The 24,820-nt window shown below is 43.4% G+C and overlaps 1 protein-coding gene across 2 annotated transcripts in view; it reads left to right on the top strand.

Moving 5' to 3' along the window:
• The window catches only part of dym (dymeclin), a 70,405-nt gene that overhangs the window by 23,285 nt on the left and 22,300 nt on the right, over positions 1 to 24,820 (top strand). Inside the window, exons 9-15 of one of the 2 annotated variants that reach the window (XM_030768287.1) lie at positions 4,445 to 4,630; positions 5,090 to 5,268; positions 7,147 to 7,272; positions 10,158 to 10,271; positions 10,604 to 10,698; positions 15,560 to 15,724; positions 20,716 to 20,821. In XM_030768287.1, coding sequence (XP_030624147.1) covers positions 4,445 to 4,630; positions 5,090 to 5,268; positions 7,147 to 7,272; positions 10,158 to 10,271; positions 10,604 to 10,698; positions 15,560 to 15,724; positions 20,716 to 20,821 — 971 coding nt within the window. The remainder of the gene's footprint in view (positions 1 to 4,444; positions 4,631 to 5,089; positions 5,269 to 7,146; positions 7,273 to 10,157; positions 10,272 to 10,603; positions 10,699 to 15,559; positions 15,725 to 20,715; positions 20,822 to 24,820) is intronic. The other variant, XM_030768288.1, reaches the window with a different exon arrangement.

The following is a 24,820-nucleotide window of genomic DNA, read 5'->3' as shown; positions in this document are numbered from 1 at the left end:
TGTACTTTACTTATATATGCAAACTGTCTTTTTGACTTTGAAAAACCGCTCATCGGCTTTGCCTGCGTTATGTATTTACGGGCGTGATTAGTTTGACTTAACTCTCATTTGAATTCTAACCTGCAGCCTGAACTCATCTTGTGTACGTCACCGAGACCTGAATTGAGTCCCGTATTTCATTGTCTGTCAGCTTTGTTGATCTAATTTAAACCGTATAAGTGCACAGGACATTCCGGAATTTGGTCCCCCCCCCCCCCGCCCCCCGTTTGGTTTGTGTTATTACACAACCGCTCTAGTGGAGAGGTCTGCGACACCTCTCGTTTCTCTGAGAGTCCTAGAATAAGGAGCAAAGTCAGCCTCTGGTCCCACTGGGCCACATTTCAGGAATAACTGTCATGGTGCTGGGCTGATAGTTGAGTGAAGGCCACCGGAGATCCATTAATAATCAACCATACAGGGCACCAGCTCCCAGTCGCTGACAGGGTATGAGGGGTTTTGTGTGTGAACTCAGGTCAGAGATGGAAAAGAAAAAGAGTGTGTGTTTGTGTGTGTGTGTGTGTGTGTGTGTGTGTGTGTGTATATGTGTGTGTTCGAGAGAGGGAGAGAGAAAGAACGAGTCGTGGTTTTGACTGTGTGTGAAAGAGAGAGAGAGAGCGTTTATGTGTGAAAGAGAGAACAAAAGAAAAAGATAGGAGAGATAAAGACTGAAAGGCATATGTTTCAGAGAAATTGATCGAGAGCCAGACTGAGATTGTGTCTGAGTGTGTGTGTGTGTGTGTGTGTGTGTGTGTGTGTGTGTGTGTGCGTGTGTGTGAGAGAGAGAGAGAGATAGAGAAAGAGAGAGAGAGCAAGTAAGGGAAAAAATGGAGATGTCATTATAGACGGCGTGTTTATTTACTGATGGCCCGCACCGCTCAGTATGCCCTGAGTGTATTTGTCATCGGCACATCTGAAGCTCCTGGACGGCGGCCACCATGTCTTCATTCATTTGCAACTCCACAAATAAAGCTTGTAAATAAGCCTGAATAGTGTGGCGTCTAGCCCCTGTCTGCTCAGTCTGAATACACTGTGTCCTTAACCCCGCTTCATTCCCTGACTATGCCCTTAATCCCTCTAGCACTGGGTTTCCCAATCTGATACCCGGGGGGCTTGAGGAGGACGAACTGTTTCCCTACACAGCAGAGATATCTAAATGCACCTCAGGATAGAAAGGGTACAGCTCAGATACAGAAACATGCAGATGAAACGTGTCATTTTGATAGCATTGGTGTGACGGTAAAGGATTCATTTGTCGAGGTTTAGCCGAGCTCTTTCACTTCTGTTCTGCTTTCAAACTGCTTTTGGAGCTGAAAGGACTATAGGAATCTGAATTGTGCCGTGGGTGGGTGGGGGGAGCTGAACACCACAGGCCTGTGTCTTGGCTATGTTAAGTAGTCGCGTAGATCTTGTAAGACAGTAAACTATAGCTCCCCAAAGAGCACTAATATAGACAACAGGCTGACTGAAAACGCTTTGTTTGTTAGTCTCTCGTTTTTCAGTTAGTCTTCCCCTCTGTTTGGCCCATATCGTATCAGTCTTTTTCTCTTTCTGTTTCTCTCTGACTGTGTTTCTGTGAGTGTGGTTCTGGGGATTTTGCTTGAGATATTCACCAGTCATGAAGGCTCTGTGTCTACATTCAACCTCCCCTCTCTTCTTCTGGCCTTTCCCTTCTTTTTTTTTGTGTTTTTTTTTGTTTTTGTTTTTTTCTGTTTGGGTCATTTTTGTCTTTCGCTGTGTAATGCTCTGGCTAGTCGCTGAAGCACATGAGAGATTGCATTATTGTGTTTGGGTGGCGGGACGGGGGAAGCAAGCCAGACAGAGAACAAACAAGACTGAAGTAAAAGGACCTGTGTGTGTGTGTGTGTGTGTGTGTGAATGTACACGTGTGTGGGTGCATGTGCACATAGAACACAGGGAGAGAAATGGAGTTGAAGTGGATTTTTTTTTTTTTTTTTTTAGGTCAGCGGTACCCCTCTCTCTGTGGTTCTCTCCTTAAGGAAAGCGCATCCAAACAGGAGAAGGTTCCTCATTACTGAATCTGATCTGCTCTAGATACGCATCTGTACACACAGAGATAGATGTACCATGTTCGCCCTATCAAACACAGTACCAGTATGTCTCAGCAGTGTTTCATGTAACATACCATCCTTCTGTCTCAACCTGCTCACCAAACTTGGGACCTACTTTTCTTTTCATCCGTTTTATCAGCGGGCCTTCTTTTAATAGCCAAGCATAAATATACTGTGCGTGGTCAATAGAAATGCTCTTGACCCTCTTACGTAAGCATGGTTTATTATCTGATCTTTTTGTGGTTGAGGTTTGGACTGAGTAGCAGAAACCTTACCCTACATCGTCGATACTGCTAGCCCAGCAGGGGCCTAACCACGGAACTGCAGTCAGTGGAAATGGCCACTGCAGAGCCCTTTTCTGCCTGTCTCATTGTTTTTTTTTTAGTTTTTTTTTTTTTATGGCGTTTGTTTGTTTGTTTATCTTTGCTGGCTCAGTTCTGTCTCCAGGCTAGTGGGGCCGTACTGTCCCGCCACAGGTCGTTAGGAATACAGACAGACGTCAGTTAGTGTTCTCTCTCTCTCTCTCTCTCTCTCTCTCTCTCTCTCTCTCTCTCTCTCTCACTCTCTCACTCTCTCTCTCTCTCTCTCTCTCTCGCTCTCTTACTCTCTCTTACTCTTACTCACACAAATATATATCACATATATAGTACCAGTCAGAAGTTTGGACACCCATTCCCATTCACTTGAACACCAAACTTTTGACTGGTACTGTATATATATTTATGTATATATGTGTGTATGTATATGTAAATGTATGCCACACACACGCATATGTGCATGTCACATGTGTAAAGATTAAGATATGTATGTGTATATATTTACAAATGACATACACGCATACATATTTTTTCCTCCCCAGCTCACTTTCCCTTCAGATTATCCATCACACTCTCTCTCTCTCACTCGCACACGCACACACACACACACACACACACACACACACACACACTTGCTCACCAGTTCAGCTGAGTGCACTGGTTTATTTTGGTCTCTTCATGATTGCTCTGTAAGATAAGTTTTCTCAGAACTCAATGGACAGTCTGTAAGCTTTTGATGTGACTGGAACTTGAGTAGAATTGATTTGATCCTCATATGTATTAATGCCTAACTCAGAGGAGCTGTGGTGTTGTTTGAGGATAGAACTGTCGAGTTTGTCTTCTGAGCAGAAGTTCTGAGCAGCACCAGTGGTTGTTAAAGCAAAGATCCTGTTCAAAGAAGATCTGCCCAGAGACCGGGCTGGTTTCTGACCTCTAGATGGAGGCAAAGATGCAGTGTATTCAGTTGTGTGTTTTATTTATTGACACAATGTCCCACACACACACACACACACACACACACACACACACACACACACACACACACACAAAAAAAGCACTTCTTAAATCAATAGAACATAGTTTTACAAATTAAGAAAATCTGAGGAAAATGGTTCAAAGTAAACATAAATCCCCTTTAGCAAAAGCTCTTGTTGTGCCCGTTTCTGTTTTTCAGTCTGTTATCCGTTACGCTGTGGTCAAACTTCTTTCTCTCTGTTTCTCATTCATCTTTCCCTTCTTGTCAGTCTTTATTATCATGGATGAAGACAGATCTCCGTATTGTGCGCACTCTCGCGCCGGTTGAAGCGGCGTATTATTGTTATGTCATGTCTGGTTTGAAACTGTAGTTATAGTAACCAGATTTCATGACCAGACTACCTGGATCCAGGGACAGTAAAATGAGGGAGAGGACAGTGATGTCATAGAGGGAGCCGTGGAACCTTACCACGGGAGCCAATAGAATGTTCTGCTCCGCTGGGTTCAACTGAAGCCTCGGCTCCCGGCGCAGTTACTGCTTCCTACAGAAGCACTGAATGCCTTGAGTTGTTAAGATTTTTTCAGTTGACGTGTTCCTCGCCGGAGGCCACGTTTTCCAACTTTGTTAGTGACGTGCATAAGTGATGTTTTTAAAACGCTTAGATACAAGTGTCTTTATTCTCTTCTGTCGTTAGTGTGCGAAAGTTATGGATGGGATTTTGAAGGGAAAAAAAAAAAGTTCTTGGTCCAGTTGACAACAGTTCAGTTGATTTATTGGATGGTTGTGGAAAGATCCACTTTGAAACGGAATCGTGTATTTTTATAGTATAAGTGCGTGTTACGCCTCAAATCAGTTATTCCTGTTTCTGACATGTGCAGTCCTGTTTCTGTCTGAAACATCTCTTAATCAATTTCTCTCCTTTATTTTATGTCTCTCACAATTTATAAATCAAGCTTTATTGTCCTACCAATTCACCATTATGGTAAGAAAACATTATGAAATGTAACTGCATTAAATGACGTGTTTGTGTGTTTATTTCGCAGGCGGGTTATGGAGTGTATTCACGTTAGGTGGAGCTGGAGGCAAACATGGGTTGGACCAGGAGCAGAACCCATTACCACTGTCCAATCAGAGTTTGCTACTGCTGTTGGTTCTGGCCAATCTGACAGATGGACCAGATTCTCCTAACCCTTACAGACAAGCTGTTACCTGCTTTAAAAATACACAAGGTACGCTGACATAGGGTGTTTTTTATACACAGGAATTACACAGTGATCTGAAATAACACAGAGTTGGAATGTAGGCAAGTAGGTGCTTAATGGGGACCAATAGTGAGTGATTTGTTTATTTATGGTAATACCTCTTATTCATGGGCGATACACATTAACTCATGAAATGAAATGAACTCGTCTTTGAGTTCATGAAATCAGTTCATCATTTTCACCCTAAAAGAATGTGAGCGGCAGCTTAAAATAGTTCCATGCCAGCTCAGTGAAAAGAGTGCGCCATTGATTTTACATTGACTGTATTGATCTTCATGTATTGACTGTTGATGGTTTTCAAGGTTAGAAGGAACAATGCAGAAATGATTCCTTCTTATGAAAGATCCCCCGTAAACTACACGGTCGGTCATTTGACTGTGTGTGTGTGTGTGTGTGTGTGTGTGTGTGTGTGTGTGTGTTTTTCAGACACGTCCTCTATCCCCTCTCCTCAGCCCCACACATTCCAGATTAACTTTAACAGTCTGTACACGGCTCTGTGTGAGCAGCAGAGATCAGACCAGGCCACACTTCTCCTTTACACTCTACTGCACCAGAACGCCAATATGAGGACATATGTACTGTCCCGCACAGACATGGAGAACCTGGTGAGTGTACGCACGCGCACGCAAACACACACATAAATACACACACACGCACGTGCGCGCTAAACCAGAACATATAAATGAGAACTTTGCGTAAAGGTTTGGAGAACTTAATGAGTCCACACACAGGCACGAAAACACACACGCCCCAGAATGTTACTATGAGCACACACACACACACACTTACTTCTGAACAAAAACCAGATTGTTAAGATATAGGCATTGTCCTGCACAGCTACAGGGAGTCTGTTGAATCTACACACTCTCTCTCAATATTACCACGTGCATCACCCATCATCTTGCACTTATTTTTCTTCTAAATTTCCTAGCAGTGCTCCGGGCGCCCCCCTCAACTTCTATCTTCTGCATATCTTTCTCCTCTTACAGTCATTTACAGTCAAAGACAGGTGCATTTATCACCATGCTTATCTCTCCCCAATCATTAGGTGTCATTAGGTGTCATTTCAAACAGAACTCTATCAAGCTGAAATCCCTCGCCTCTCCCTCTCTCTCTCATTCTCACTCTCAAAATGAAGAATTAGTTTCTGACCAAAGCTGGGTTTTTTTTTTTTTTTTTTCCCCTCAAACCAGGAATATCTGCCAAAGCCAAAACCCACTATAGTCTCATTCCATTACCCAGAGTGCGTATCTGTTGACATATCTTCAGTGAGTAGAGTGACAGAGTCGTAATATTGACTCTGGAGTCATAACTGTGCATCCATTACAGAGGAGTCACTAACATTAACGTCACAGGCAGTAATGGTACACAAGCTAAATGACAGCCATTCTTCAAAAGGCCTCCACAGCCTGGACATGCTGTGTGTTTGATTACTTTCTAAGATGCGACTCAATTTCCGTGTCCATAACACGAAGATACTGGATGATATTTTTCCCCTGTTGACCAACGCAGAACTGAAGGTAGAGAAAACTGATCCCAGAGTTGAGTCCGTGCCGGTGCGTTTTTATGTCAAGTCTGTCAGTATTGCTTTGGCTTCAGTGTCAGAAAAACATTTATCCAAATGTGTTTGCAGCCTTTGTTCTGTTTCTAGTCATTCCTCCACTTCTCCTGGGTCTCTGCCCAAATAAATAGGAACAGATGAGATCAGAGGACATGGCGCAGGTTTCTTGGTAGTGGTTGTAATCTCTCTTTATCTTTCAATCTGGGTCTTTATATGGAAACGAGATAAAGGCTAGTTTACAGATATTTCAAAGAAGTTTCACCTGTACCTACAGGTATATACTCAGACACCGGTTTTCCTGGTCCTTGTAACGGGAGAGGTCTAAAGTGATACTGACACACACACACGCACGCACACACACACGCACTAGCACCGGAAGCGTTTGGTGCGTGCCCAGGCCTGAGTTTGGTGCCGTGGTTTTGTGTCCCTGGTGCATGTTGATTAAGTGCTGGTGGTTTCTTTGGAGCCATCTGCCCCCTCAAATGCTCATCCCCCCCCACATGATGTGCATATCAGGAATGCTGCGTTTCACAACACAGCCTGATTCAGTGGCAGCTTTGCATCACGCTCACACACCCACACAAACTAGCTATATCTCACGAGCTATGCAACACGCTTTAAATTTTCACGTATATTTTCCACTTCAAATCTGTGCACGTACTACAGGCAAGATTTTATCTTTGCCACTAAAAATATCTCACACCAGACACAGGACAGTGACTGGAGGTAGACAATCAAACACACACACACATGCGCATACGCAAAACTGACGGGTAGAGGAGATCGTAGACAAAAGGCGTGAACTCTTATGAAAAAGGATATGACATCAATACACACTATGGCATCAATACATACCTTCTTTGTGTAGTGTGCAGTGTGTGTGAGTGTGTGTGGTTACTTTGCAACGGTTTTGTCCGTTTAGGTCATGCCCATTCTGGAGATCCTTTATCATGTGGAGGAGAGGAACTCCCATCATGTGTACATGGCTCTTATTATCCTTCTGATCCTTACCGAGGATGACACCTTCAACCGCTCCATTCACGAGGTGGTGAGTACACGCACGTGGGCCCGCACGTACGCGCGCGCACGCACACACACACGCACACACACACACACACACAAAATCACACCCTTTGATCCTTTATTAGCACTGACACGGTGTAGTGCTGAAAAAGGCAATGAAATCTTTCTTTCAAATCTTAGTAGAGTCAGACAGAGACGTTTTCTGCTTCTCGACTCACTCTGTGAGGTTGTGTACACTAATGGATGGAGAAAGATGAAATGGAGACTGGTAAATGGAAAGGGACGAGGCATAATCCGGAGGGCTGACGGAACGGAGTTTTAAAAACTGCTTTTCATACTGAGGACGTGTCTGCAGAGTGGCATTTATCACAAACTGCCATTTCCTGCGTATCTCCCTCTCACGGGGCAATTACAAGGTTATAAAATGGAGGATTTCCCCTGCCTGCCTCCGCTTCGTCGTCGCCCGTTTCTCTTCCTGTCGATGAACAGACGTTATGATTGAGCAGAACTCGGGTCAATCCATTTAGCACCATGCCGGATGGCTGGACACCTCACCTTCATTCGCCAATTATCTGTGAATCATTTTTGACATTTTAAAGCTATTTCTCTCTCACTTCCTCTCTCTCTCTCTCTCTCTCTGTCTTTCTCTCTCCAATACACACGTAGCTTATTGAGTTTTAGTAAGGCGGGCGGTGTGTTTGAGAGAGAGTGAGTTTTTTTTCTTGTCTTTTTCTTTTTTCTTTTCTTTTCTGTTCTTTTTTTTTCCCCATAGCCTGGGTTTGGGGCATTGAGCAATCTGATGTATTTTGGATGGAAACGTGTTCCACCTGGCTCTTTTCTGTTCACATGTAATTTTCATAAGGTGCAGTGTGAGCTCGGGTAAGATACCAGAAAACAAACACACACACACACACCCCTTCTCTCAAATCAACGTCAAAGGGCCATGTCTGACCCCAGTCAAGGAAAAACATGCCAGTAAGCACACAGAATACTTTATGTAGTTTGTGTTTGTATGTGGTGGCATGGAGTGTGTGTTGAGGAATTTGAATGTATTAGTCTTTGTGTTTGAGAGATTTGTGCATGTCTATGTATGTGCTAGGGCATGCTTAGCTCCTGTGAATTGGGATTCATATATTTCTGACGGCTGCAGTCAAGTGACCAAACCTCCCTGATGCATCTCATTGTCTTTCCAGATGAACAGCCTGTTCACAAAGGCATTGTAGCATATCTGTCTGCTGCATCATATGGAGAGCGGTGATTTTGGACAGACAGTGCACTGCCCAGTGGCTCTGTATCTGTTTTCATTACTGCTTGTGTATGCTTACCTGCAACTCAACCCTAGTCTGTGCACAGCACCTGATCTCATTGAGGAATCGGGCAGTATGCAGTTGCCTGTTAACATCATAGATATTGATGCAACTGGTGCACGAGTCATAAGGCTTATGGGTAAATCAGATAAAAACAGGGGAGCTGGTCATTAAATATTCATCTAAATGCTGTAATGATTTTTTGTGTGTGTGTGTGTGTGTGTGCACGCTTGAGTGCATGCTCAGTGGCCATGTATTTTCTCAGACTGTCGATCCATATGTCTGAATATCCCACCGTGGGGACTCTGTTTTTCTGACCTGGTGTGCTGTTAAATCTGGTTGCTAAGCAGCCCTTGAAAACACAGCATTGACAGTATTGGCATTTGTAGCCAGAGAACTGGCTGTCAGCAACTGGGAATGAGTCTATAGTCATGGCATGAACTCACTCTCCTTTCAGCAGCATTAGAGAACTGTGAGAGACCAAGGAGAGGACATGCCAGAGTTTATGTCTCTTCATGCTATTCATTTTAACTAACTGGGAGTGTCTGGGAGACCGGTACTTTTTAGGTAGTGAGTTGGGAAGAGAACGGTATTTTGTGTGTGTGTGTGTGTGTGTGTGTGTGTGTGTGTGTGTGTGTGTGTGTGTGTGTGTGTGAGAGAGAGAGAGTGTATGTGTATGTGAGAATGTGTGTGTGTGAGAGAGTGTGTGTGTTTGTGCGTGTGTATCTGTATGTGTTTGAGAGAGAGAGAGAGAGAATATGTTTGCGTCGGTGAACACTGAGGCATAAATGTGTGTACTGTGTGATATAGGAGGGTGTGTACACGTGTACGTGTATGCGGTGTGTATGTCTGTGTGTGTGTTGGCAGCACTAAGGCGTAAGGGTGTGTGTTTATGTTTCTGCCCCAGTGGTTTGGCAGTGCCATTTAGGTCATCAAGTTCCGAGGTCAGTGACCCGGTCAGTTAAAGCCTGTATTTCTCAAATTAGACAGTCTACCTCTGTCTGATCCCAACAAGCCCTCATACAGGCGTACACACTTCAAAAGCTATTCAGACTTTTTTTTTTTCGCTCGAGAAGCTTGCCTGCGACTAGTATAATTAAGTCCCTAATTATGTCAGTCTAGTGCAGATGTAGTATAAAATGTTTTTTTTTTTTTTTTTGTGAAGGAGTACCTTTGATTAATTCATATTTTTGTTGATCCTTGCTCCGCAGTAGGCGATAGTGCTTTGGAGAATTTTTGACAAACGTAAAGTGCACTGCATGAAACATTTCATTAATGGTGACTTGTGATACATACCTTAAATTATGATTCTTTTAAAACTCATATGGACTTCCCCTTTTCGAATTTTAGTCTGAGTGACGTTGATACACGTAGATTAAGCTTCCTTTGAAAACATCTGTCAAAACATGAAAAGATTTCTCTTTGATCACACAGCGGACGGTGTAAAAAAAAATCATTGATCTTCTTTTCTCTCTCTGTCAGCCTTACTCATCTTGTTCCTCTCTCTCTCTCTCTCTCCCCCTCTTTTCCTCTTCCACCCTACCCTCCGCTGCTCTTTTTCTTTCACTCTTTTCACGTCTTCCTTTCTCTCTCTCTGACTCAGGTGCTGAAGAACATTAGCTGGTACACGGAGAGGGCACTGACTGAGATCTCTCTGGGTAGTCTGTTAATCCTGGTGGTCATTCGCACCATCCAGTTCAATATGACCAGAACCAGGGTAAGACCCATGCATTACACTCCTGTCCCAGACCCAGTCCTCTCTCATCAATATCTCACTGCTCCACTGCATCATATTTCTCATTATTACAGACACTTGACCTCTTAACGTTGTGTGAACGCTCTTACTAAATGCGGTCGACAAATTTAACTGCTCATCTCTTTGCTTTGAGAAGAATAAATCAGTCACAATCACTGGCCATGGAAAACAGAAACAGATATGTGGTAGATTCGTCTCTTTTTTTTTTTGATAGACCAATAAATGTGAGTATGAAACGCGTGCTGAGAATAATTCATTATTTATAAATGTCTTTTAATTCCTTCCCCCTCCAGGATAAATACCTGCACACCAACTGTCTAGCAGCCCTGGCCAACATGTCTGCCCAGTTTAGGAGCCTGCACCAGTATGCGGCTCAGCGAATCATCAGGTGAGCCAATGCTTTGTTTGGCTCCGTTGGGCTAAGTGCCAGGAGCCCAGATGGACCTATTTGCATATGTCCGGAAACTCATTGTGGTTCTATGCAGAGGGATGAGTAACTATAGTGGAACAGATGTTCGTACACACATACACAGTCTGTCCATTCACTCATGTTTATTTGGCAAACAGGAGCGGATACAGTTTCAGGACGTTACGGCCTCATCAAAAATAACTGCTCAAAACTTTTTTTTACTTAACTTCTGTTTTAGTTCTGAGAATGTTTCTTAAGCGCTGAATTTGATGAATTAATGGTGCAACTCAGCTGAGAGTTTCCAGTGGTAATTACATCACTGGTTGCTGTAAGCATGTTAAATATTTCTGCCGTGGATGTCATTTGAATAGTGGCTCGATGAATGTGTTCACAGCGGAACTTCTTGCATCCAGTGAACCTGAACTTTGTATAATGAGGGAATTAGATTCCATTAAAGTGGTTCATTAGATTTAACAGAGATTTGGCACATAATAATAATGAACAGGCTTCATTTATGTATTAACATAACACAATTTATTTATTTATTTATTTTTAGATCTTTAAGCACGTCTGCTGAGATTATGTAGATTTTTTTTTTTTTTTTTAAATTTTGCTTTGTGTGTGTGTTTATTATTTTTTGCCCAACCAAAGATGTTATGACCTCATTGGGGAGAAACACTAAACCTGAAAATGAGCCTTTATCATGCCAGATGCCTTTGAGTGGTAATCAAGACTGCGTAAAGTCTATGTGCCAGCAGTCTCACGGACTGGGATTGCTTGCCGGTCATACTGGCACCAGTGCTATCCCCCTCTCAGTTTTCCTCTTTTTCCATTTTCTCATTTTGTAAAAATGACCATGTAGCTCTGTTTATTTATTTTCAATTTTTCATATTTCGAATTGTTTTAGAGTTGAGTTTTGTTTTTTTTGTCTCTTCTTTCTTTCTTTCTTTCTTTTTTTTTTTTAAGAACATTTGCTCTCCATTTCCATCCTTCCTAATGCGACCTCTCACTGGCTCGTCACACTAGCATTCTGTCAGCCACGTCCAAGCCGTCATTGAATAACACTCAGCAGTGCTAGCAACCCATTGTTTGCATCACTGCCTTAGCAACTGAGCTAATGCCTAAAAGCCAAGGTCTAAATAAACTAATCGCTCATTGCAGCGGCAAATCCGACCTGAAGCAAACTCATTTAGATGGTCCGAACTGGCAGAGTTAGCACGTTAGCTCATGAGCGTTTCCAGTGTGTGCCAGCGACAACTTCTGGTTGTGTGCAAATATGCAAAGGTCAGTGTTTATGATCGTAAAACAGAGTAATTATGCTGTTTTTCTGAATTCTCTTAAAGGGTGGAGTAAGCTGTGTGTTCATACATACCCTCGCTCTGATCACATTCAGGATTTGAGGGTTTTTTCCTATGACCTTACATTGTTAAGCAGAACCAGACGGCAGTTTGCTGAACACGGCGCTGAGCTGCCACACTGTTACGGGCTCTACCTGTTTCATGTTCCTCAAATACGAACACATCAGGAGGCAGAAAATACACCTCAGTGCCTGATTCTGGAACTTTCTTTTTGCTCCTCGTCTTCAGATTATATCAGTCTCTGTTCTTTGGCAATGTGACATAGATCTCAGAGCGAATATCGCTGTTTCTGTTCTCTCTTTATTGCTTTTTTTTCCCCTCGTCTTTTCTCTCGTCGTCTGTTTTTTCCTCTCCCCATCCCATGTCCATGGCTCAGTTCCAATTCTACTGTGCTTCTTTATGTTTGCTATGTGTCTGTTTGGAAATGCGCATGTGTAACCCAAGCCCCCTTTGCACTCAGTGGAGTTGCACTGCTATTAATGACAGAACTATTTAAGCTGGATACTCAGTTTACTGTAGTTCTCTATCAGCATGGCCCATGCAGTGGCTTAAACTGTGAACCTTCCGTAACTGGACGACACGCACTTCTGACTCGGGGTTTTGTTCACACAGTAGCCTGTTTTTCATACGATCGTTTCTCAGTCGACTGTATACCACGGTGAAGAGTGCGACTTAAAGTGACTTTTAAAAGTTATCTGTAAATATGTAGGATTTCAGTCATTTTCTACTACCTATTCCTTTCGGTCTCTCCTCTCTCTTTCTGTGCCTCATCACCCTTCCTGTCTCTCTCTCTCATTCTCAGGTGTTTTTCTCGGCAGAGTTGAATGTTTGGAGGGGCTCCCGTACGAGTGTGCTAAGGTCTGGTGATGGCTAAGCCTCTCTGGTGTGAAATCAGTCCTGCCTTTATAAGGCTGTAGGGGAGCATGTTGGGGAAATAGGGTCTGTGCTGTAGTTTGAACTCCCCCAGCAGTGTGAAACATTAGGTCTCTTTGGTAGCCCTAGAACTGATGATAACCATGCACCCCCCCCCCCCCCAAATGAACCCCTCCCCACCTCATCCAGGGGGCAAGCAGCACTATGACATAATGTGGAAATATGTCCACTGTTCCACTACTGCTTGCTCTGTTACGCCAAGATACTGGAGCAAAGCTGTCTGTTTCTGTAGTCTTCTCTAGTCAGTAAAGTTATGTGCTTTAGATTTCTGTGCTTAGCTTATTGGTTAACACCTGCTACTCTCAGCTCCTGAAAGAAATGAATCTTTTTTTTCAGTTCCAAGTGGATTTTATGTAACTGCTTTCAGTTGAAAATCTTTTTGTGGTATCCATCGGCATTTGTGGCAGTTTCCACTCTAATACTTCCAAAGATGGTTCAGTTTTCTCTATCAAGCATTTTATTTTTTTTTAGGGGAGGGGGGGTTGATAACCCGCATAAAAAGCTTCAAAATATACTCCTTTGTATGATAAATTATTCTATGCTGTTTTCTGACGTACTGTAAACATTTCAAAGCATCTCTCCCTCTAAGGTATTTAATAGATGGCTTTAAGGTATTTACTTTCAGTGTTTAGATGTTAGTGAAACAGCTGTGTGTCTTTGAAGGTCTTCATAAAAAGGCCTGATTGCAGTGCTGGTCCTGTGGTCCAGCTTTAAAACACATTAATGACTCCAAGCTGCCTGGAGGATTCTCCTTCCTGTAGGGAGAGGAAGTTAATATGACCAGCCATCTCTGTTAGTCACAAAGGATGAGTTGGCTCTGGACCACACAGTGTGGTGGTCTTGTCTCCATGTGCGTGTGTGCGTGCATGCGTGTGTGTGTGTGTGTGTGTGTGTACGCTCTCTCTCACTGTCTCTTTCTCTCTCACTCTCTCACTTTGCTGTTCCTTTTTGCCTGTCGCGGGACATAAAAACCGGAATGACCACACATAAGCTGGGCTCGTCTCATTCTCTCGCCCCTCCATTCACAGACTGTTTGCGTTGTTTTGCGTGGGACCACAGGAAGACGAGGGGAGAGGCATGTCTCCTCAGGTCCAAAGCCAGTTCCACTGGATCTTCATGACAAACAGTAACACACTGACTACATGTTAATATGTATTTCCCTCTTAGATGAGGTAAGGGTATCAGGATACATTCATTACAACTCAAGCAAAGTTTCCAAACCCCCCCGCCCTCTCCCAGTTTACAGCTAATGTTCTTTGAGGGTTTTATTTAATGAAATGCCACAGTGCAGATGACCATGTTGAGTCCGTGTACTCTGAGGAAGCCATGGAAAATTCTTCCACAACTTTATTGAATTAGCTCCAGATGAAGGACTGTTCCAAAGAGTATATATTTGACAAAATCTCCAGTTTGTAATGTCCTTACTTCTCAATGCCTTTTGCTAGCTCTCCAGTTCATTTACATTGGACATTCACTCATAGCTTTTGTTTGTCTTCATCATCCTTATCCCTCATCCATTTAAGCTGTCTTTATTTCATTATGTTTGTGCATTTTCCCGCTAGCTATTGATATTAGTTCTTTCAGCTCTTTAAACCCCTAATATATGTTGACTGCTGGAACCCTTCCTTCCATCACTGATAGCCATTTGGAAAGAAAGCTGAAAAATAATCGACTTTAAGAAAGAAAGTCCAGATGACCATGCAACAATATTTCATTATGCTTCTGAATTTTCCTCCTGGAAATTGATATTATTTGATTATTGACCTCCCTCCTTTTCTCTTACTGATAGCTCTCGGTGGCTGAAAAGTACTAAGCTAAAGGAAAGACCGTCCAACTGGCGTTGAAACAATGAAAGCAGTGGAGAGTCACTGTGGACTGGCTGTTCCCCATCCCATTTACTATTAACCAAACTGCGCTGCTGTCTGTCTCGCCAGACAAAGCTGAAGAAACGTTTTGTTTCAAGGCCAGAGTGATCGGATAAATGTGTACGTGTTTGACGTTTAACGGTCTGAGACGGGAGAGAGGGGAAATTTTTAACCCAGGGGAAAGCAAATGTTCGCGCATGGTTAGGTACACCACGCTAATGATTTAACCACACTCTGTGGACTTGTTAGCATCAGCATCTCCAGGGAACCAGAGAAAGAGTGGAATTCTTCATCTGGGTCTATAACTGGTATCGATTTATAAAATGATGGCCTGGTCAATCCCTTCTTACTTCTCAGGATCAGTAAGGCTAATTGGCGTGAAGAGGGACTACTAATAGTCATTGTTCTGAAATGGCTATTGATTGCTTTCATTTTGAGACAGTCAATACTTCTTAAGATGTCCTGGGTAAATATATAGCCTAAATGTGACCCACCACTTCCTTTGTCCTTTTACTCCTACATCTGCTCTTCTACTTTCGCAGACTTTGCTCTCTCCTAATCTAACACCACAGCCCGAATTAACTGGAAAAACAGAGAGAAAATGAAGATGATTTCTCTTCTTTCTCTCTTTCTTGTCCTCCCTTCCCTCCTCTCATTCTCCCTTCCCTTGCCCTTGTCTTTCAGTGTTACCAGCCGCCACATGCAGAGGTACTTGTATGTGCTGGACAGTAAGTTTTTCCCCCAGTCCAGCTGCAGTTGGCTGGGACACTTGCTGGTCGTCGCGGGCGATGCGGGGGAGGAGCTTACGAACTTGAATTGCTCGTTCATACTCAAGTCCTATGCCTCCAGGTTAACAAGCTCTCCCAAATTAAATTCTTTTTTTTTTTTTTTGCATGGTCCATCTCTCCACCCTTTCTTTCCATTTCTTCTTTGTTACTCCTCCATCTTCTTTGTTTTTTTTTTTTGTCTGTGATGCCAGTTTATGGATTACATTACAGCATGTGCATGATATCCCAAGCTTTGCATGGTGGGATACCCGTGTTCCCTGCTCTGAAAATGATCCGATTCTCGTCATTAAAAATCCACAGACCGAAACCTGTCCAGCTGTGAGGGACTTCACACTGCCTCAGCACACATTAGTGAATCTTAGTCAAACCTTTTAATTCATTGTGAAATGGGATTTGTTTGTCCATATGGCAACACATACACTTCCAAAAGGGCACCAAAAAGTGATGACTGCGTCTCTTGTGCTTCCATTTCAGGGCCGATTGAGTATCAGCCCACAGCCCGATGTATTAGTCTCATGACTAAAAAGATTTACAGCCATATAACGTTGGTGACAAATATATGACAGAAAAAAGATGTAGGATTTTAATCCGTTGTTATCCAGGGTAGACAGAGTGCAATTTAGACTGGTTGGAAATGCTATTAGTCTGTGGAAATGTGAATATTTAGTGAATAATGGTAATGCTTTGTAACTGGATTCAGGTCACTACTTTATCTCTCCACCAGTTACATCTGCAGGCATTTAATGATCAATGTAATCAATGTGTATCTAGACAGAGGGAGTCTGTCTACCCCCCAGAGCGACTGGAATATTGTATTTCTTGATGATTTCATGCTGACAACGCTAACAAGTGTGCCCTTTCGTCGTGCTGAAGTTAGTCTGTGTGTTCGCGCAAAGCTAGCACAAGCACGCCTTTTTTTATTAACACAAATCGCCGTTCAGCATTTAAATCCACTCAGACCACGGTTAGTAGGTTTCATTAGCAGTTTGACTTCCCCCAGGTGTACCATTCTAGTCTCTCATCCGTGATATGGCCGTCTAACAATAAGACCCATAGTGCCCGGGTGCATACTCTCAATCAGATGGACCTGCGGCTGTGTTTCTGTGGCCTTGTCATCAGTGTGCTAATTTAAAAACCTCCCCCATCTCCCTCTCTGCCTGCCACTGGAAACAGCGGGCTTGTCTTCAGCTTGGGGTAGAGAGAGGCTGATAAGTCACACAGGTGTGCTGGAGGAGGTCTGGTCTGAGAGACAGGGTTATTTTTAACACTGAGTGCCACTAAGAATCCTCTGAGTGTGGTCTGCTCTTGTTTCTATTATCTAAAGAAGACCAGGAGACTGTGGATGTGACTCAGGCTTTTTTTTTTTAAAGGGGGGAGAGAGAGAGAGAGAGAGAGAGGGGAAAAAACAGAGAGACTGAGCAGGTGGCGAGGGGTGCAGAGAGAAGGGTCGAGAGAGAGGGAATGGGGGGAGTGAGAGAGAGAGAGAGAGCGGAGAAAGAGAGAGGGACCCAGACAGATAGCCCTGTTTGCCGGTGGCCAGGCAATTTGCAGTCTCAGTAGGTCAGGCTGACCCAGCTTCCAGGCACTCTGTCTAGACTAAACACGAACAATGGAACAGTCTGCCACCAAGCCTGTGCCAAAACAATGGTCTATGGCAGTGCCCTGTCAATTAGTGACAGAGCAAACCAGCCAACTGCCATCACCCTTAGCTTATCAACACCACACCGATGTGGGATTTTTCTTTTCTTTTTTTTTCTCCCCTGTTACAATGCTTTCTAAGGCTGTCTCTTGGATCTGTTTCTAAGAATCATATTTCATTTACCTGGAAAGGAAAGGCACACGCTACCAAAAAAACCCCAAAAAAACATTTTTTGCCCTGATTAGTTCCTGAAAACATGAATGTTCTGTGCGAGCTTTGTTTCGGTCTCTGAGGTAACCAGTGTATGCAGGATGAAAGGACTGATATTTTCCTGACGTTAGCTCCAGATTTGTTATTCTGGAACGTTGACCTCCATGTTGTTTGTGTGTGTGACTCAGTTCAGTGCTCACTGGAGGTTAAAGACAGAGGTGTTTGAAGTGCAGGAGATTGCACTGGGAAAAACTGTTTTGTTACATTTTTGTTGTGAATCACCATGTATTTTTATGAATTACTTTGTGGAGTGTCGTGTTAGTGTTAACGGCGTTACCTTCAAGCTACTATTCTATTTTGTTTCTGTTTGGCAATAACAGTTGTTGTCATCTTGTTATCTTTGGAAGTATTACAATATATGTGATTTATCAAGTATTAGGCTTAGTGAAGATAAGGCCCCTAATATTAAGGGTGTTTGTTTTCATCCAGATAGAACACACACGCAGTTGGATGGTCCTCGATGTGTGATCATACTAGTGTGTTTTTTGGCAGTGGTGTGTTATGGCGAACATCAGGAACCATCTGCTGCTTACACAGGGGAACGAGAACTACTGAACACACTCTCTGTTTCTCAGTCTGTTTACACTGAGTACAGAAGAGAGAGAGAGAGAGAGAGAGAAGGAAAGAGAGAAACGAGTGGAGAGATAAGGGAACATTAGGGTCCTGTTTCCCAGACAGGGATTAAGCCTAGTACTGGACTAAATTGCATTGTGAATGGATATTTTCCATTTAGAATGCAATTTACCCTATGACTAGTTGTAATCCTTGTACGGGAAACCAGCCCTAGAGATTTCACCAGATTGATCTAATGATCAGTGGTCCCGAGGAGTCAGAGGCTTCACAATTTCATTCTTATCAGAAAGCATCGAAGGTTTTTTTACCTTTTTTTTTTCCTCCAAATTCATCTTTTTCCTGTTGGAAATTCTCAATTTAGTGTGTCTCAGAATCATGTCAATCTTGCTAAAAAAAATCTTTTGCAGAAAGTTTTTTTTTTATCTCTGTTATCATGTGTTTCTGGATCTGTGTCAATCTGAGCATCAACCTATGTAGTGTGTGGTTTGTGTTTCCCGTAGCTGAAGGGTATCTGTAGCATTCACATAAAGGCTGCCATTCAAGCCCTTTTGACCACAACGTATGTGTGTGTGTGTGTGTGTGTGTGTGTGTGTGTGTGTGTGTCCATGTACAGTGTGTTTTGTATGTCTCGTTGATGAAGGTTATCCATACTGTTCATATGAGGACTGCCACTCAAGACCCATGGAGCAGAACCTGTATGTGATGATGGATGGAGATATTTCTGCTGTGTAGAACATGTGCCAATCACATTCCGTTCTGCATCAACTGCAGACATGCAATATAGCATACGATTTAACCCCAGTTCACTGCTTTCCATCTCTCTAATAGGAATAGACCTAAAGTTAATGATGAGTGGAGAGTGTGAAGGTCACTACGGTTGTCTCTGTGTGTGTGTGTGTGTGTGTGTGTGTTTTGTTTCTCTGGTTGTATCAAGTCTTGTCTCTGGAGAATTCTTCTCAGGGTCAGTATTGACGGTACTGTCTCAGGAGCGTTAAGACTTAAGTCTAATGCGGATGCCGAGAGAGAGCATCGTGGGTGATGTGGAGGCGAAGGACTTGATGGTTTTGGAGAAAAGAAAAGTCTTTCGTGAATTTGTTTTGGGTTTTTTTGGATGCTCTGAGGACAGTATTGTTGGCCTATGTGGTTGGCTGTTGTCTGCTGGCGGTTTGTCTGTTGGTGAACATACTCTGATCGAATAGAGTAACTGTAATAAATGAGAAGGAGAACTGTAATAAACGAGACACTGTCTTCCGAGCGCTTAACGTACGGTTTATTCACATTGTCAGCTTTCACCTCAATGTCACAAGTCCTTCACAACACCTTCCACTCAGCTCTCCTGACTTCTCCCACTGGAGGTTATTTAAAGCGAGCTCATTTTCTCCTCTGTATTTCTGTGTCTTTTTTTTTAATGAGTAAATGAGAATTTCACCGTGACGGCGCTGGTGTAGACGGGCTGAGAGAAATCATACAGAAGACCGAAGATAAAAGCCATTGTCATATGTTCAGCCGTGTGCTGAGATTTGAAAGGCGAATGAATCATCGCAGCTATGTGTGGAGAACAGGAAATGCATCGTCCGTAGACTAATGATAGTGCTAAGGTTTCACATACATGTAAATATAGAATAAGGTCTCATTAGGGAATCGTACTGCTTTATATTGTAAGCTTGTGTGTGTGTTTGTGCCTTTTTAACGAAAATCCATACAAGGTGCATCAATCAATTCAAACACAATGCGGTTTTCTGAAAGTCGTTCTTTGTGTCGTAAGCCTGTGTGATTTGGGGGGGGGGGGGGGGGGGGGGGGGTTTGTTTGTTTTTTTTCTTTTTTTGAAGAAAGCCCACACAATGTGAACCAATCAATTCCATCACATTGAAGTTTGTGAAAGTTTTGTTGCTCTTTTTTGTGCTGTGTCGACAGGGACTAGTCGTTGTGAAGTCTGTCTTTGTGTGTTGTTCTGCTCTCCACGTTGTCCTGCTGGGTTGAAAGCGTGACCCATTTTCCTACTTTTCCTTATTTTGTGGGTAAAAAAAAAAAAAAGAAAGAAAAAAAAAAAACAATTTGGCAGCAAGCAGGGTTTTTTTTCCGGAAACATAATGTGTTGTACAATAACATGAATGATATTGTAAAAAACATGTCATGCACGATAGCAAAAAAGTATATGTAAAAATAACGTGACAACATGTTTAGAAAGTGGAAAAAGTGTCCTTTCATCTTAAGATTACATTCGTTCGGATGAAGTTTATGATTAAAAAAATGAAGGATAGAATAACATCGTTTTAGCAGGAATTGCTCTCTCAGGCCAATTCTTATAACAGAGATTACTCCTTGCCTGCAAAATAAGTAAGTAAACACAGCAATAATGTAAGGATGTCATCCATCAAAATGACATGGGGCTTTCCTTTTTTGGGGGGGGGGGGGGGTGTAAAGGGCATGACAACAACAACCCAGATGATTTCATATGCTTGTTTTAAAAATTCAGACTTGTTCTCATTGTTATTTTTCACCTAATGATTAACCCTTCTCTCTCTCTCTCTCTCTCTCTCTCTCTCTCTCTCTCTCTCTCTCCTCTCAGCCTGTTTGCTCTGCTGTCCAAGAAGCACAATAAGGTTTTGGAACAGGCCACGCAATCCTTACATGGGCCACTAGGTTCAGATGATGGAAGTGCCCTACCAGACTATGTGAGTACCTCTCTGTTCAGGGCCACGGGGAAAGGGGCAGAGGCTCCGGACACTGGCCCATGAGGGAGTGACGCTCTGGGCTTATGCAGGAGAGATCTAGAGTGCTGTAGTGAAGAACAAAAAGGGATCCACTAAATCAAAGTGCCTACATATATATTCAAAGTTTCTGTGCCTCTGTATCTCAGATGCCTGCCTCTTATCTTTGTAACATCCTCTTTCTACCCAAAACCACCTTCTGTGTTACATTCACTAATCAGATGCATTTTAACGCACATCTCAACACCTTGGCTGAATTACCCCAGTGAGTGACAGGTCAAGCTTGTCTTTTAGGGTTTTGACAGACTGGCTAGACGTCCTCAGCTTACTTCTCTGGGGTGCTGGGAAGTGAGGGTGGAGTGAGATAGTGAGACTGGAGACTAGTGTTACTCTCGCCCTTTGGGTGTTGGGGGTTGATCTGCTGCATGAGGGGCGTTGTCTGTGACTATCGGGGTGGAATGTGTCGGGGCACTGTGTTTTATGGGGGTGGGTAGTTTGGTTGAGGTATAGATTGTGCATTGAGATGTTTTGCAAATATATCTGTTTGTGAGTAGGGGTTTAAAATAAATGTGCGTGTGTTTGTGTGTGCGTGTGTGTGTACGTATGTGTGTGTGTGTGTAAAGGAAGGGTTGGTAACACTGGGGATTTGTTTGTTTTGGGGCAGTCGGGAGGGGTAAAGGACACTGTTTGGAGGAGACACTCCTCCTTTCTCTCTCTCTGTCTCACACGCACACACACACACACACACACACACACACACACACACACACACACAGCCTGGGGCTGCAGCCTTGTAGACGTCTGCAGTGGCGCGTCTGCCGTCTGGAGCCAAGGCTTCTCTGATTGGGCTCCTCACGTAGGCGCGAGGGAAGCATCCTGCACCCCTCTTTTATTACCCCCCCCCCCCCCCCACCCCCTTCCCTGCCCTCGCCACTTTTCCTGTCCTTGTTTTGACCTAAATGTCACACATTCAACATTAACTCCAGGGCCCAGTCTCAGTGAGAAACAGCAGTCGTCTCTTTTTGCTATGTCTGTCGCTGGTGATACAGAGCCGTGGCAGGGCAAAAACATCCACTCAACATCCACCCAAACAAAAGATGTAGGAATTTACCTCATCGCTTTACGCTAAACGCGTGCTCGGCATGGACAAGGCGTGGATCTTCCTCTAAAGGAGCCGTGCGGATTGGTCTGGACTGTGATTAAAACTGCATCAGTCCATCTGACAGTTCTCCCGTTACTGGTCTTTAGACAGCTTTGTTTATCTGCAGTAATGTGTGTTTTCTCTTTGTTTGTCTACAGTAATGTGTGTTTTCTCTTTGTTTGTCTACAGTAATGTGTATTTGCTCTTTGGGTGGTTGTGAAGGCCCTTTTTTGTTTTGTTTTTTTTTTTACTGATATGAAGAGGGAAATCCTCTAATGTGACCGTGGGAACAAAACACTCATACAACCTGCCAAGTATTACACACTATCACGACTCTGAGGCTACGAGTTTAAAGACCTCTTATTGTCCCTTTGACAGACTGTTTGACGCAGAATATATGCCTGTGGTTGTATTGTCTAGACACTCATGTTCTCACATCCATACATTTTCGTCCCCAAAAAAAAAACCTGTTGACAAAACATTTAGCTTGGCGTGATCATTTTGTGATTTCGTTCTTGTAGTGAAAGCTGACATTTTTCATACAAGGAAATCACACACACAGGCTTAAAATGACTCGTAACTTGTGTTAGAGATCTCAAAATTCCAAATGTGCTTTCTCTCGCATGGCTGCAAACCCTGGATTGTGTGTGTGTGTGTGTGTGTGTGTGTGTGTGTGTGTGTGTGTGTGTGTGTGTGAGAGAACGTGTGTGCGTGTATGTGTCCGTGCATGTGTTTGTGCGTGCATGTGTTTGTGCGTGCATGTGTGTGCGCGTGTATGTGTGCGTGCGTGCGTGCATGCGTGTGTGTGTGTTGTGTGTTTGTGTAATTAGAGCTGACTGTGTAGTTGCAGGCCACCTCCAGACCTGCACAGGGAACCTGTCCTTCTGCATTAAACTGACAAACAGTCTCTTTTTTCATCAACAACACACACCATGCCCCTTTTTTCTATTCTTTCCTCTGCTCTCTACTCATCCTTTGTCACTACTCACTACCCCCCCGTCATTCGTCCTCTGTCATTTCGTCTCTCCCTTAGCTCTTCCTGCCGGTCCATCTTCTTATCCCGCATCGCCCATCGCCGTTCTTACCGCATTTGTTCCTTTCTTCTTCTGCCCGCCCCTGGACCTCCCTGTCCTCCCAACACCCAGACACCCCAACCTCAATCACAATTTTCTTCTGTCTCTTTCTCTCCTCCCTCCCTCGCTTTCGTTTTGTGTTTTTTTCTCTGTTTATGACAAAGATCGAGCCAGGAACAATTTCAGTTCGCATTGTTAATGTGAAAGGTTGACATGAATGCTTGCTCTCTCCCTGTCCCTCATGCTCTCTGTCTCTCTGTCTCTCTCTCTCTCTCTCTCTCTCTCCCCTTTCCCTGAGTGAATGTGTGTGTGTGAGTGTGTGAATGTCTGTTTTGTGTCATTGTAAAAATATGAAATGGGTCAGACTCGGCGGTGAACAGAATAATGTACACTTTATGAAGAGAGCTGGAGAATTGTGTGTGTGTGTGTACATGTACGCGTCTCAGACGGCGTGACGCACTGGCTCGCTCAAATTTCTCTGTCTTCTCTCATAAACAGACCTTCCTTCACTCTTTCATTTTCTCTTCCCATAATGCACTCCTTTATTTCCCTGCATTCAAGACCTTTCTCTTTTATTTTCTCTCGGCTCTTTCTCCCTCTCTGTTGTAGATTACATGCGTGGTTTCATTGCTACTTTTCTCATGTTGCATGTCTTGCTCTTTCTGTCAGTCTGTCCTCTTCGTTTTTCTTTCCTTTGTACTCTTTCTCTGCCCCTCCTCTCTCTCTCTCTCTCTCTCTCTCTCTCTTTCCCCTTGTTTGCTGTGAGTTTGGATGAGTAAGAGGGTAATAGAAAGCAGCTGGCCAGGCCTGCTCCGTGCCCAGGGAAGTCTGGGGATAGCTGGAGGGTGACTGGCATCTGGAAGAGATGTAATTTGGCAGAGCAGAACAGGGGCAGGAGCGAAGGGGCCTAATGTTTGTTTAATGTGGGATTGACGGGAACCTGTAATTGGTCTTTTAGGGAAGGGAATATTAGGAAAGAAAAAGAGGTAATGGGATGGGATGTGTTTGTCAATCCATCTCCCCTCACTCACCACTTGAAATACCCACGGTCTCGCTCTCTGTCTTTTTTCTTTTTTTTTTTCTTTTTTTTTTTTAGCTCTCTCCGTCTCCTTTTCTCTCCTATTCTCTCTCTTTTGCTGTATTCCTCTGTTCGTCTGAGTCCTGTGTGTGTGTGTGTGTGTGCGCGCGCGCATATGTGTGTGTGTGTGTGTGTTAGTGTGCCTAGGCGCCCGTTGGTGTGTGTGTGTGTGTGAGAGAGAGAGAGAGAGAGATTTGTGGCTGGATGTCATCTGTGGCTGTAGTCTAGTGCTCAGACTTAAGCCAGGGACTCTCCTGAACTGTCCCAGGGGAATGGGGGCCTCACCGCTTTACTTAGCCCTGTCCATGGGGTGGTCCCTCATCTCACTGGAGGTCTTCCACCAGCCTGTGCTAAAGGAATTTTACATGGGCTTAAAGGAACATGAAACACAATCAACTCTGCCGGTTGGGGTAGTAGCTGTGCATATTCAAGTATTATATTGAAAAAAGTCTGGTTTAGCAGCAAACTGATCTACTTTTTAAATATTAAGGTCTCTTTTCCCACCCTATATTGACAGTTAAATGGAATCTTTTTGTATACTGTGTTGAGTTTCACCCTAGAATTCTTGGAAATAGACATGTTTTGGCTTTCAGAAAATAAATAAGGTAATCCAGGTCATCAGCCCAAATCCATCTTATTATAAAACTTCTAGAAATCTTTGTGATCCATAA

This window comes from Chanos chanos, chromosome 3, assembly GCF_902362185.1.
Source record: "Chanos chanos chromosome 3, fChaCha1.1, whole genome shotgun sequence".
Taxonomy (NCBI): domain Eukaryota; kingdom Metazoa; phylum Chordata; class Actinopteri; order Gonorynchiformes; family Chanidae; genus Chanos; species Chanos chanos.
The sequence above is the reverse complement of the archived record's forward strand: the minus strand, read 5'-3'. Positions and strand labels throughout refer to the sequence as shown.